The sequence below is a fragment of the Trachypithecus francoisi genome, unplaced genomic scaffold, assembly GCF_009764315.1.
Source record: "Trachypithecus francoisi isolate TF-2019V2 unplaced genomic scaffold, Tfra_2.0 Lachesis_group21, whole genome shotgun sequence".
In the NCBI taxonomy this organism is placed as follows: Eukaryota; Metazoa; Chordata; class Mammalia; order Primates; family Cercopithecidae; genus Trachypithecus; species Trachypithecus francoisi.
Window position 1 is genome coordinate 58,777,566 of NW_022681467.1, and position 13,335 is coordinate 58,790,900.

The following is a 13,335-nucleotide window of genomic DNA, read 5'->3' on the forward strand; positions in this document are numbered from 1 at the left end:
GCTCGCGCTCTCGCGCTCTCGTGCTGTCGCGAGAGGAGCTGAGGGGCGGCCGCCGGTGCTCCTGCCCTCCCGCTCCCCGCCCCCGCCCCCGCCCCCGCCTCCGCCTCCGCCTCCGCTGCGGCCCCCGCCTCCGCCTCCTTCTACTCGGGCGCCCCAGCCGCCGCCACCCCTCCCCGACCCAGGAGAGGCTGCGGAGTCGCAGCCGCCCCGACCGTGCAGCGTGGGAGGCAGGTTCCGCACGGTAAGATGGCGGCGGCGGCGGGCCCGGGCGGCCGGGCCGAGCGTCTCCCGGCGCCGGGGCGGGCGGGCAGGCGGGATGCGGCCGGGGTGCGCGCAGCCCCGGTTCTGGGGGCCTTGGAAGCGCCGGCGCTGGCAGGTGCGGAGCTGGGGCGTGCAGTGAGTCCCGGTCCGGACGGCCGCCCCGCGCCGGTGCCCAGGGTGCAGTCAGGGCTCAGCCTCCAGGCGCGCGGCCTCAGGCGCGGGTGTTCAGGGGCGGTCCCTGCCAGCCTGAGGGGCGGCGGTAGCTGTCTCTGTGGAGGAGCGACGTCTGTAACGAGGTCTTTTTAACAAAATCTGCTGCTTTAAAGCAGAAACCGAGCGGGTGAGGACGTAAAGTGTGGCATGGAAAGTAGGGTTTTCTTCTGTTGAATCTTGTTATGCTGGAGTTTGAGACTACCGAGTTCTTCCTGCTAACAACAGGACGGGCCAGTTCTACAAAGTTGTTGCTTTTTATGGGCTCATGTAACTGCCCGGAGTGGAAGCGCCGTGAGTACCGATCACCGAATGGGCTGAGAGAAAAAGGTGCCTTTTCGTAGGGACCTCTTAACCTTGGTCCTAGGGCCGTGCGCGGTGGCGGAGGTCGAAGTGGGCGGATCTCTTGAGCCCACGAGTTCGAGACCAGCCGGGGCAACAGCGAGACTCCCGTCTCTGCTGAAAATAAAAAAATTAGCCAAGCAGGGTGGTGTGCTCCTGTTGTCCCAGCTCCTGGGGAGGCTGAGGTGGGAGGATCGCTTGAGTCTAGGAGGTCGAGGCTGCAGTGAGCCATGATCGCGCCACTGTCCTCCAGCCTGTCTCAAAAAAAGAAAAAAGAAAGAAAATGGGTCCTTAAGTTACATTTAATTGTCGTGAATAAAAATTTGGTCTCAGTGGGTTTTGCAATTGATTATTAGAGAATGGATGTTCGTGTGTGACAGCGACTGACTCCTGGTTTCTCCTCCACTTTACCTGCCGCTCCGCAGCAAGTTTTCTTCTGCTGGTGCCACTTTCTCTGCTTGACCTTCAAGGATGGCATCCTCCAAGTAATGACGATTCTCATTCCCTATCTACCCTCACTCTATGATCTTTGCTGAATTCTTGACTTTAAATATTCCTGTGTCCACCCCCCCCCCCGTTTCACTAATTCATGTTTTCAGCAGTGAGCTCAGGATCTGTAATCCAGATACCTGTTTGATTTCTCCAGCCACATGTCAAATAGTCACGTCAAACTTGCCCTGCTCCTCAAACCTGTTCTTCTTCCAGTCCTTCCTCCTTATTTGTGGTCCCATCTTGCAGGGCCTCTTATGCTTGAAACCTGTGACCATCTTCGATTCTTCCCTTTTTTTTGTCCGGTAGTCTTCTGTCCAGCAGCAGCCATTGACTCTGTGGCCGAAGCATCTTGATCATCACCTTGCTCTCCATCTCTTCTGCCGATGTTCTCTCTCACTTGGGTGTCTCCCTAATGGATTTGCTGCTCAGCTCTCACCACCCTGCATTCATCCCGTTTTCAGCCAAGAGACCAAAGTTTTTTAATTTATTGAAACACTTCAGCAGTACTTTGTATAAAGTAGCATCGTATAACATATGTATCAGTGATAAAACAAAGACCGAATGGACTGTGGCATGCCCCTGCCTGTCTCAGGTACTTGCCCATTCTCCCATAGCTGCAACACCTGCCTGGGGCTTCAGCCATTTGCCCCTCCCACAGGTAACCCCCTCCTGAGTGTCAGCTTTCATGCCCTTGTTTTAAAAAACAAAATAGGGCCGGGCGCGGTGGCTCAAGCCTGTAATCCCAGCACTTTGGGAGGCTGAGACGGGCGGATCACGAGGTCAGGAGATCGAGACCATCCTGGCTAATACGGTGAAACCCTGTCTCTACTTAAAAATACAAAAAAAAACTAGCCGGGCGACGAGGCGGGCGCCTGTAGTCCCAGCTACTCGGGAGGCTGAGGCAGGAGAATGGCGTAAACCCGGGAGGCGGAGCTTGCAGTGAGCTGAGATCCGGCCACTGCACTCCAGCCTGGGTGGCAGAGCAAGACTCCGTCTCAAAAAAAAAAAAATAGGTTTGCCACATATTTGTTGCTAAAGCACATATCATGTATTTTGTCTTGTTGTTCCTAATAAAACTCAGGCCACATTTTGCCTCTCCCTCATCTCTCTTCTTTCATTCAAATTGTTTTATGAGAGTCGTCCGTGTGACTTTGTGTGATGTTCATTTATTTTAACTGCTTTATGAAATTCTCTTGTGTGAGTACATGACCACTGTCCCTTCTCAGCAATGTTGAAATCTAAACATCTCTGAAACCGAAGTTTCTGGTTTTGTTTTTAACCTATTTGGTGGCCAAAACCTCACCAGATGAAGTTTAGTAGCCTCTACTACTTAGTATGGATACTTAACACATTACACTGAAGAAATAATGTCTGATGATGGGGAGCTCCCCCAAACTCCAGTGAGGCTGTTATATGGTAAATTGTGCCAAATAATCGTTGTACATTGAAGAATTCTGAATTCCAAAACCCATCTGCCCAAGGGTTTTAAACACACAGTTGTTCTGTGTGCCACAGTCCCTTGGTCCATGCTGCTGTTGAAGGAATGCTCAGGTGGGTGACTTCCACATTTCTGCCGCTTTGAACAGTGCTTCTATGAACAGTGTTGTCTGTGTTTGGTGCATCCTGGTGAGTTTTTCTAGAATATAAATGTATTAAAAGTAGAATTCCTGGGTTGTGAGGAGCACACATATTCAGCTTCATAAGGAATGCCACATTGTTTTCGTAGTATATTCCATTCTCCTGATACCACAGTAGAAAAGTTCAAATGAACTTCTTCTTTGCTAAGCACTGGCGTTCTCAGTCTGATGGGTGTCCCATGGCAGCGTTCTCTTTCAGTGCATGCTCAGTGTGGGATTCTCTAGCTCACAACTCTCCAGCCCTGCCCTTTGCACCTGGAGGAGCATCTAAACCCCTCCCTCAGCTGTTATTTTTTTCCTGTAGAGAGAAATCAGAATGAGTTATGCAGAAAAACCCGATGAAATCACGAAAGATGAGTGGATGGAAAAACTCAATAACTTGCACGTCCAGAGAGCAGACATGAACCGCCTCATCATGAACTACCTGGTCACAGGTAATGGCTTACAGCAAGGATGTTGTTGCGCGAATGTGATTCTCCCTTTTTGAACACATAAGGAGTGCTGTAGCCCTGAGGTTTGACGACGTAGTTATTTGTGTTCAGACATTATAAAAACACAATGCTAACCTGATAAGTTTGTAAATTATCATATGAAAGATAACCTTTTCTGAAGATGAGATTATTCCAGGTCTCTGAGCCCTAACACAAACCCATTTCTCAGCCTTTGACAGTTTTACAGTTAGTCAAGGTAATTGAGACTGTTGTGAAGTAAGTATATTTAAAACCCAAATAGTTGATCTCTTCTGGCCAGTCTGCTAAAGTATGGTGGCCTGTTTCTAGAAGGTATGCCCAACTCAGAGGGCGAGAATGGGGAAGGGCAGAAGCGTGCAGAGGGAAGTAACACTCAGGCTGTTCTTGATGTCGGCTGGAGGAAGGGCAGTGCTTTATATGGCGAGAAAATAGATGTTTTTAAAAGGCATGACATGAAAAATCTCCCTCCTGTTAGTCCCCGTTTCGTACTCCCAAATTAATCTCTGTGAAAATTTTTTAGGCCAAACATGGTGGCTCATGCTTGTAATCCCAGCACTTTGAGAGACAGAGGAAGATTACTTGAGCCTAGGAGTTGGAGATCAGCCTGGGCAACATAGTAAGACCTTGTCTCTACAAAAACAATTTTTTAATTAGCTGAGTGTGGTGGCTTGTGCCTGTAGTCCCAGCTACTTGGGAGGCTGAGGTGGGAGGATCACTTAAGCCCGGGAGGCAGAGGTTGCAGTGAGCCAAGACTGTGTCACCGCTGTCCAGCCTGGTAGAGTGAATGGGACCCCATCTCAAAAAAAATATTTTTGGAAGGTGATGAGGAAATTTAGGCCTATAATTATGTCGGGGGCAGGGGAAGGGGCACACATGCTGGCTTTGAAAAATTGTAGACACTCTTAAGAGGTGGGAGTCACCAGGCCACTGCAGGTGGAGCTGGCCATGGAGGGCTCCTGTGCTGTGGAGGCTGAGCCGGCTGTGGAGGCTGAGCCAGTGTGACTTGCCTAATCTGGCACCAGAGCTGCAGCTGCTGGCATCTGGACCTATTATCTGTCCTCAAAGGAGGCCACACCAACACACTAGGCCAGCAGCCATTCTGACCCCTTTGCTAACGGATTAGAGTTTTTGGATGGGATAACAAAGAATGAAGTATATTCTTCTCATTTTCTATATGTATTTTGATAGCATGACTTGTAAATTACAAAGATATTAATATTGGGTTCTTGAGAAAGTGTGGTTCACATTAGAGGTGATTAATTGAGGCAATTGGAGTTTCTGGAGATACAAAGTCTTTGCCTTAATTCCTTGCTAACTTTCCTAGCAGTGAAGATGGTTTTTCTTTTCAGAGGGCTTTAAGGAAGCAGCGGAGAAGTTTCGAATGGAATCTGGGATCGAACCTAGTGTGGATCTGGAAACACTTGATGAACGAATCAAGATCCGGGAGATGATACTGAAAGGTCAGATTCAGGAGGCCATCGCCTTGATCAACAGCCTCCACCCAGAGCTCTTGGACACAAACCGATATCTTTACTTCCATTTGCAGGTAAGTTTCAGGAGAGAGCAGTCTGGTTTGTGGATACTTGATAAGTTAAAGTTATTTGCAATGATCGAGAAATAACTAGGCTAATTTGCTTTAATGTTATTTTAATGCATGTGGGGGGAGGGGTTTGAGTTTGCTCTTTTATGTAGTTCAGAAACTATTTTTTTGTTTTAAAAATGCGAATTTGATAACTCAGAGATGCAAGAAAAGTCTTCCCTCTGTGATGTACTTTTGATGGGGACCTGGTACCACCTGCCCTGAGTCCCTGTCTTGGGTGTGTGGGGTCAAGCTTGTCTGTCTCTGCCTCCAGCAACAGCATTTGATCGAGCTGATCCGCCAGCGGGAGACAGAGGCGGCACTGGAATTTGCACAGACTCAGCTGGCGGAGCAGGGCGAGGAGAGTCGAGAGTGCCTCACAGAGATGGAGCGTACCCTGGCGCTGCTGGCCTTTGACAGTCCCGAGGAGTCACCCTTCGGAGACCTCCTCCACACCATGCAGAGGCAGAAGGTGGGGCCCACCAGAGGGAAGCTTTCTTCCATTCCCAGCGTGCTCCGAGGGGGCTTCGCAAAGACACCAACTGTGTGGCTTTGTGGTGTGGACTGAGAGGTGGCTTCTGTGCCTGGGATGCTAAGTGGTTCCCTCATGACTTTTTTTTTGGAGGTAAAGTCTTGCTCTGTCGCCCAGGCTGGAGTGCAGGGATGAGATCTCGGTTCACTGCAACCCCCGCCTCCTGTGTTCAAGCGATTCTCCTGCCTCTACCTCCGGAGTAACTGGAACTACAGGAGTGTGCCACCACGCCCAGCTAATTTTTGTATTTTTAGTAGAGACGGCGTTTCACCATTTTGGCCAGGCTGGTCTCGAACCCCTGACTTCAGGTGATCCAGCCTCCCAGAGTGCTGGGATTACAGGTGTGAGCCACCGTGCCTGGCCCCTCTCTGGCTTTTAATCTTTTGTCAAACTAGGGACAACAGACTTGGTGACCGTTGCAGAGTATTCACACCCTTTGCTGATTTCCCATGTTTATCTGAACCTTTTTCCTGTTTAGGTCCCAAGTATTTTTCATTTAAAATCCTTTTTTCTGAAACTTTTCTCTCCTCACTGCTGTTTTTGTCTGGCAGAACATGACAGCTCCTCACCTTCCCAGACCCAGGTCCCTCTTCCTCCAGGTCCTCTCCTAGGGCTCTGTCCTCCCTACACTGTCTTGGAAGGATCGCCTGTCCTAGAGTCCACTTGAGATGCTTTCTTGAGGCTTGTGAGGAGGGTGCTGGTATGTCCTGCTACGCTGGTCTTGCCTCTCCACAGTCCCCTCAGCACTTTTTTCAAGCCTTGCTCATGGCACTTAACTGCCATCGAGGCTGGATGTGACATTTGCCGACCAGACTGTGAGCTTCCCCAGGCAAGGACTATGTGTTTCATGTCCCGAGAGTGTCTTGCAGTTAAGGGCTTAAACTTTGTTTAAACTGCATGTTTTTAATAGATTCTACTGGTGCTCTGCGTGTGTGGTGGTTTTTATCAGATGTATTTATATTCTAGGTGTGGAGTGAAGTTAACCAAGCTGTCCTAGATTATGAAAATCGCGAGTCAACACCCAAACTGGCAAAATTACTGAAACTACTACTTTGGGCTCAGAACGAGCTGGACCAGAAGAAAGTAAAATATCCCAAAATGACAGACCTCAGCAAGGGCGTGATCGAGGAGCCCAAGTAACGCCTGCGCTTGTGTGGTGGACCCAGCACCACCCCTGCGTCGTGGGACTTGCCTCAGATCAGCCTGCGACTGCAAGATTCTCACTGCAGTAGAGAACTCTTTTTCTCCCTTGTACTTTTTTTTGACCTGGCATCTTTTTTATAGGGAAGAATGGCCTTTGTAGGCAGTGGAAAACTTGCAAAGAAAGCTGCCGTCTCTTTGGCAGTCTGATGCAGAGCCTGCACTCTGGCACTCGCTGAAGAATCTGGAAGGCTGCGGTTTGCTCTTCCAGCGTTCCGGGGGCCTATGACTGCTGAAGGATTTGGTGGGCCACGGAGGGCTGTGCTGTTAGGCTGCATCCCACTCAAAACACAGGAAAAGCACGAATCATGATTCTGCTTTCTGTTAGCTTAGGCAGACATTGGGCCTTCACCTACAAATTTTTCCTTACCCCAGTGGTTTTTTGTGTGTGTGTTTTTTTTCTTCCATAGAAAAAAATATATAAATTTGTAAATCCTAATTCAAAGACGGCTTGTGTGTGAGGGCATTGAGTTTGATTTGTTTTCCCTGTGGTCTGGGTTGTGTGGCTTTTGGGAGATGCGTGTGAGGGGACTCTGTGTTTTTTAATTTTTTAAATATATATTTTGGTGCTGTGTATGGTGAGAGACTTCTTCATAGTGGATCAATGAACCATCTCTTCTGGGCAGTTTTGTTGAAAATAAAGGTTTCTCTTTGATTTCAGGAATGATCAAAATGGCCTCTAAAAGGTGTTAATCATCTCAAATGACCTTTTGTCTTTGGGGCATTCTTCCCCCTGTGTTAGTGGCAGTGGCTTTTTCTGGTACCTGCAGCTAAAAAGGCCACTTGGCCCTGTGCTGAGTGAGCAGCCTTCATTAGAACGAGGCAGCCCTTGGGCAGTGGGGACGCAGGGCCCCAGCTGGTGGTGTGCGACTGTTGGCAGAAGGAATGCGTGTTCAGCCTCAGTGATCTGCCCTTCCGCATCTCGGCAGCATCTCATCTTCCATTGTCAGCCGGCTCTGTGGATGTCCTGCTTCTGTTCACTCACAGAACTGTCCCCTGCTCCATGGTGGGCAGGAGGGAAGTGGTGCAGGGCTGTGTGCATTGCCTGCGAGTTGGGACAGTTGATGGGCACATGGCCATGGAGCTCTGGGCGCAGATGTGTTTGGATTCGTTGCAGCGGAGCACGGGCACTGTTGACCCCACTGAGCAGTACTAAGTGTTGGTTTTGTGGATGTTCATGGGATTGCTGACCCATCCAAGGGCGTCCTTTGGAGCCAGTGGAGCCTGCAGGTGCATCTGAGGGGCAAAATGCTGCTAGCACTTGAATCTGGGATCTTGCCTTATTTTCAAGGAGCAAGGCATCTTGACAAGCACAGTCTGGGTGTGGTGGCCAGCTCGCCAGTGCCTGAGCTGGTCAGGTCAGCTGCCTCTGAGGGACCATCCTCACTGAGCTCCTGCATCCCTTGAGTGTTGATCACGAGGTGTCCACAGCATTGTTCTCATCTCTGAGTGATGCTTCCTTCTCCGTTGAAGCCTGTCGAAGTTGTGTTTTCAAGCCCTCTGCTTCTCTTTCCAGTAGGTAGGAGCTTTTGGCAGTATTTACTTTTACCTAGATGGCTTGTGTAATCCAGTAAGAGATGCTAAGGTAAAATTGCTGCGGTTGTTAGAGAAACTTGGTGGCATCCAGACTGACTCATTGGCTGCCCTTTGGATTTTGTGAGGATGCAGTGCTGGGGAGGTGGTGCTTCCCTACCCCCTAGAAATGCTGCCTTCCAACTACCGCTCTCCCAGATGTGACCTTCGCAATTATTTCCTCTGAGGTTTGAGGATGAAGATAAGTTGGAGAGAAAGAGAGTAACTAATAGGTGATGAAATATAGCGGAAGCTAGAAGAAAACTGTTAGGTGAGAGAGATACATCTGCACGTTTTCTTCAACAACAGCAGATGATTCAGCATATTCCTAATTACCTTTTACTATTCGTGTATATAAGATAATTTACTTGCATAATACATAATCAATTTGACATATTCTTAAAACTAGAGAGTGTGAGAAGCACAGCAATGGGAAATCTCCACAAACTGGGGGACGTGAGTGGGGTCATCACATGCCTGGACTGTCACTCTGTGGCTGTCACGTGAAGTGCTGGTGTTGATTTCCAGTGCAGCCAGTGGGTAGCTGATACGCTGGTGCCAGCCTCCAGTGTGAGCAGACGTCGGGGAGACTGGGAAGTCTCCGAAGTTACTGCCTTCCTTCCCTTCGTGTGAGGGGCCACACCTGATTTTCTCGCGATCTGTTAGTGAACTGGAGATCTTCCAAGGAAGTGCTTTGCACGCTTTCTCTCTCTGCTCCTTTTTACAGTCTTTGTCTTTGCAGCAAGCAAATGAAATTAAGCCACTTTGGGATAATGAGCATTCAGTATAATTCTACTTTGTCTCATTTTTATTTGGTCTCATTTTGGATCTCACTGTTGTGTTTATAAAAATGTAGTCACATTTTACAGAGTAGTTTATTCTTTTCATACTTTTCTGGTGGAGAGTGCCTTGAATAAAAATGTGAGAATATTCTGGTACTCTGTGTTCCTGATGCATGAAGTTGGGTGAGGATAACCCCTAGTCTGGAATCTTTGTGACGCATAGCGTTATTGCAAGGCAAATGGGAACTAACAAATCTTGCCATTTGAATCAGGGTCTCCAGTTTCTAGAAAAGGCAGACACTGGTTGGGACCAAAGTCTCCACGGTGCGTGACTGAAGACTGGTGGTCGTGTGTGTGAGGAGTCCCCGGAAGCCTCGGGGAGGCGGAGCTGCTCTTTCCATTCCGTCGGGATATGATCTGAAAACGTGGAGAAGATGAGTTGAGGACAGCTTTTCTAAGGCCATGTGGCGTCTTTGCTTTCTTGTTTCTATTTCTGTATGTTGTTAGTTTGGAAGCGTGGAGGAGCTAGGGGCTCCAGAAAGAATCTTACACATGTGTTGAAGACATCGATGTCTTAGGGAGTGTGGAGCTGCATTCCCTTCTGGGCTATTACTGCTAAATCTGAGTGTGAAGAGACCGGGCGGAAAGCATGGTGGCCAAGCAGTCTGTGTGCTTCCCCGCTGATGGAGAACGTTGCGTTGTTCACAGTAGGGCCTGACGGGTGTGGACGCACAGCAGACCCATGGCTGGTGCAGCTGCCTGTTGCCATCTGTCTTCAGGAACTGCTGCTCTGTTGACTGTTCTATTCTGATACTATGCGTGTTATTTTTTATAACAAGTGTGTTTTTGTTTCAGAAATATGTATTGCTTTTCTCATATTTTTTGCAAATTGTATTGTCAACATTGGTCATTTAAAGTCCTGTATGAACCATAACCTGTTGTGGTACCTTTGTACCTGTTTGATTCTGTATACTTTATCCCAGCGTGGCGTACGTGCCCCCAGTATCTTCTGAGAAGTGCAGAATAGGTAGCTTCTACTGCCTGTTCTTAATGTAAGAGTAAAAGTTTTCACATTTTTCTCAGAACTGTTATCTGGAAGCTCTCTTTTTTTCTAAGGATATTTTAATAACAAATACTAATGCATTTGTATTGAAAGTTGGTATCTTGGAATGGAAGGACAGAAGCAAGCTCGCCTCACAGAACCGTAGTTGGCTCTCCTCACGCTCTGACAGTGCCGCACCTTTTAGTTTGTGAATCTGTGCTTGTGTGTGTTTAATCTGAAACCTATCAGCTGCTGTCTAGACTGGGGCACTTAATGTTTCATAAACTGGTTTCCTTAGTGTGAAGGAAATAGAACTTTTGAGCTACCCATTGCATGATTTTAAACGGATTTGAATAGCCTAAGTAATTATTCTTTTTTTTTTCTTAATTAAAATTTCCAAGCATATTAAAGACAGAGGGAATATGCCAGCACACCCCAGTATCCGCCAGTCAGCCTGACACCCACCACCACCTGCCTGAGCCCCAGGCGGGAGATAACCACAGGTGTCTGATCCTGGGTGGCTACCATGCTTTCAGGTCCATGAGCGCTTTCATGAGTGGAAGGCAGTTTTAGGGTTCTTGGAAAGGACTCAGACGGACCACTTCAAGGGCCTGAGGTGAAATTCAGAAACTGCCTGTGCACAGAAGCTGAGCAGTGGGCATCATGGAGCGAGGTGTCAAGCACTTGGATGTTTGTTGGGTATCAGAGAACGGGGAAGGCCTCTCCTCACCTGCTGCTCCTCCCTGTGTGGCAGTGGCATGTCACAGTGTTCTTGACGTCCACACGCCTCTGCCAGTCCGTCAGCCTCACGGGTCAGAAGGCAGCACGGTAGTTCTTGGTGGAGGTGGGCGTCACCAGCAATGCTTCAGTGTGAGATCCCACACTACAGTGTGGAGGCTCACACCGTCCTTGCACACGTGACCGTCCTGTCTTGCATATTCTGCCCAATTTTGGAATGCCATCCTTGCCTGTAATTTTTCACTTCTGTAAAAGTAGAACATGGGCTTTGAATGGGCCTTTGGTGTAACTTGCTATGGCAAGAATCTTCTAAGAGATGTGCTCCTTGGAGGTACAATGTCCTGAGCTTGTTTGTCTTTTCCAGAAGCCACAGAATGGCTTTGGAGAGAAACAGGCCAGTGCTACAGAGCCACCGGCACGAGGCACCTGGTGCGCAGGAGCTGAAGTGCAGCCTGTGGTTAATTGGTAATAATCATGTCCCCGCATCTGTGCGTTGGGGGCTGTTCCTCTCATTTCACACCCCGGTATCCACCAGTCAGCCTGGTGTATGTGTGTGGAGAATATTTAAAGGGAACGTGACGTTCTGGTTTGTCTTCCACATTTCATTGTCGCCTAGTTGGAAGGCCAGGTTGACGGGTCCGGATTGTCCGTAGTACAGAAGACCATTTGTCAGGTGAGGTCCGTAGACCCACAGGCACAGCTATAACCAAAAGAACTCACAAAAGGAGTAACAACTGAAGGTGAGTGGGTTTCCTCCACAGGCTTTCCCACGTTTTTAAATGCAGGTCACGTTGCAGGCTCTTCCACCGGCTGTCCACCCAAACGAGGCAGTTGCTCACCCCGCAGGCTCACTTTGGAGATGAAGAGTGCTGGGTGCAGCAGCGCCTCCTGTGCTTGGGTTTCTGTGTGTTTGAGATGGAATTGATGAGCCTGGGAACCAGCAAGAAGCGGTGGAGTTGCTATTGCCTTGAGCTGCCCGTGTCGGGCAAGGTCTCTGCCTGGCTGTGACTTCCGCTTCCTGGAGACACATCCGCAGGCGTTCCTCACACAGACGAGCTTTTTTCCCTCTTGTGGATCGCGGTGTGTGACTGACAGCTTTGATAATTTTCCCAGCTGGCTTTGAAAGTGAAGCAGGCTGACCCGTCACCAAGGATTCTCTGCCACAGAGGGTCTTGGAGGATCGGGAAGAGGTGCTGGCGGTCACAGCAGCCCCGGGTTTGTCCCTGCTCGTTTATAGATTTGTGTGCCCATCCAGTCCTCACTGGGCCCTCCAGTTTTAGAAGTGTTGACCACTAGGGCTTGTAAGATTTGAACAATGAGTTTACAGCACTGAAAAAAATGAACTGCTCCAGAACCTTGAGGAATGATTCTCTGTATAGCACCCACATCGCACTGAGTTCATTTGTCGTCATTGCAGAATTCATCTTTCTGGTTTCGAGCACCGTCTTCTGGTTTCGAGCACACAGTTCCTTGTCTTATTCCAGTCTGCTGTGGACAGGATTAACTCAGCCCGAAAGGTGCCCCTACTTTTGAGGCAGTTCCTGCACGTGATGTCCAGTGCCGCGTTCTCCCCTCTTGCTGTTGCCTGTCAGTCATGGCGGAGGAAAGTGTCATCTGTCAGTCTCCTTTTTACGGACTCCTTGTCTTGAGAATTGTAGTTGGGCTGGAAGGGTGCAGGGCTAAGTGGGGTGCAGGGAGGAGCCCCAGGCCCAGGGCTGGCTTGTCTTGATTTACAAGAGGCTATACTGGGCTCTCCTGAGGCCTTTGCAGGGGTGTGTGTAGGCAGAGACCAAGCAACGGGAGCCACGCATGTAGTGAGGCATAAATTTGCTTTAAAAAAAAAACTCTCCAGCATCGTCTCCCCTTAGCAGCACTTGAATAAACAAGTGGAAGTTAGGTGGGCCAGACCAACAAGAGGGAGGAACGCAGCCCTCCAGAAGCAGAGGCCAGTGGGTGCTGGCTGTGACTGCCCTGTCCACAGGGTCACCCACTGTCCTTGAAAACCCAGGTGTTGACTGTCTACTGTCCGTACATAACTTTTCACCTTAGGCCTCAAAGATGCCTGGGTGCGGGGCAGCTCTCAGAATCAACCAGAAGCCTGGAGAGTCTCCATCTGGCCACCACCAACACCCAGCTTTATAACGTCCCTGTGAGATGGACCCTTTGCCCACCCACCCATCCCTGCACGGCCCGTTCCTTCAGCTCATCCAGCCTTCACTCAGGTGTCCAGGGGTGCCTCCTTAGCCCAACCTACTTGAAGTAACACCCCTTCCCTACCCCTTTCACTTCTTTGATTTTTGTCTACCTGCCCCAGAACATCAGCTCCAGGAGGAAGGGGACTTTGGGTAACCAGATGGCAAATGTCTGCTGCAGCGTGATCACAGATCTTGGTAGGAAATCACCATCACAGTGAATGGAAGCGAATCACCGCAAAGAGGATGCTGTTGACAGCCATACGTTCAGCAACAGTTTCCAAAC

The 13,335-nt window shown here is 49.2% G+C and overlaps 1 protein-coding gene across 2 annotated transcripts; it reads left to right on the forward strand.

Annotated features, from left to right (window-relative positions):
• Nucleotides 1-70: 70 nt before the first annotated feature.
• On the forward strand, nt 71-10,162 carry GID8 (GID complex subunit 8 homolog). Of its 2 annotated transcripts, none has more exons than XM_033187036.1 (5): nt 71-241; nt 3,247-3,376; nt 4,762-4,958; nt 5,266-5,463; nt 6,490-10,162. In XM_033187036.1, the coding sequence occupies exons 2-5, from the start codon at nt 3,259-3,261 to the stop codon at nt 6,661-6,663; spliced, it is 687 nt and encodes a 228-aa protein (XP_033042927.1). In that variant the 5' UTR covers nt 71-241; nt 3,247-3,258; the 3' UTR covers nt 6,664-10,162. The 2 variants fall into 2 exon arrangements, with proteins under 2 accessions (XP_033042927.1, XP_033042928.1); XM_033187037.1 differs by lacking the exon at nt 71-241 and adding an exon at nt 337-765.
• Nucleotides 10,163-13,335: the final 3,173 nt, after the last annotated feature.

Coding starts and splice junctions, on each gene's coding strand:
- GID8 (XM_033187036.1), top strand. CDS start 3,259: ATGAGTTATGCAGAAAAACCCGATGAAATCACGAAAGATGAGTGGATG. Junction 3,377..4,761: donor CATGAACTACCTGGTCACAG/GTAATGGCTTAC, acceptor TTTTCTTTTCAG/AGGGCTTTAAGGAAGCAGCG. Junction 4,959..5,265: donor ATCTTTACTTCCATTTGCAG/GTAAGTTTCAGG, acceptor CTCTGCCTCCAG/CAACAGCATTTGATCGAGCT.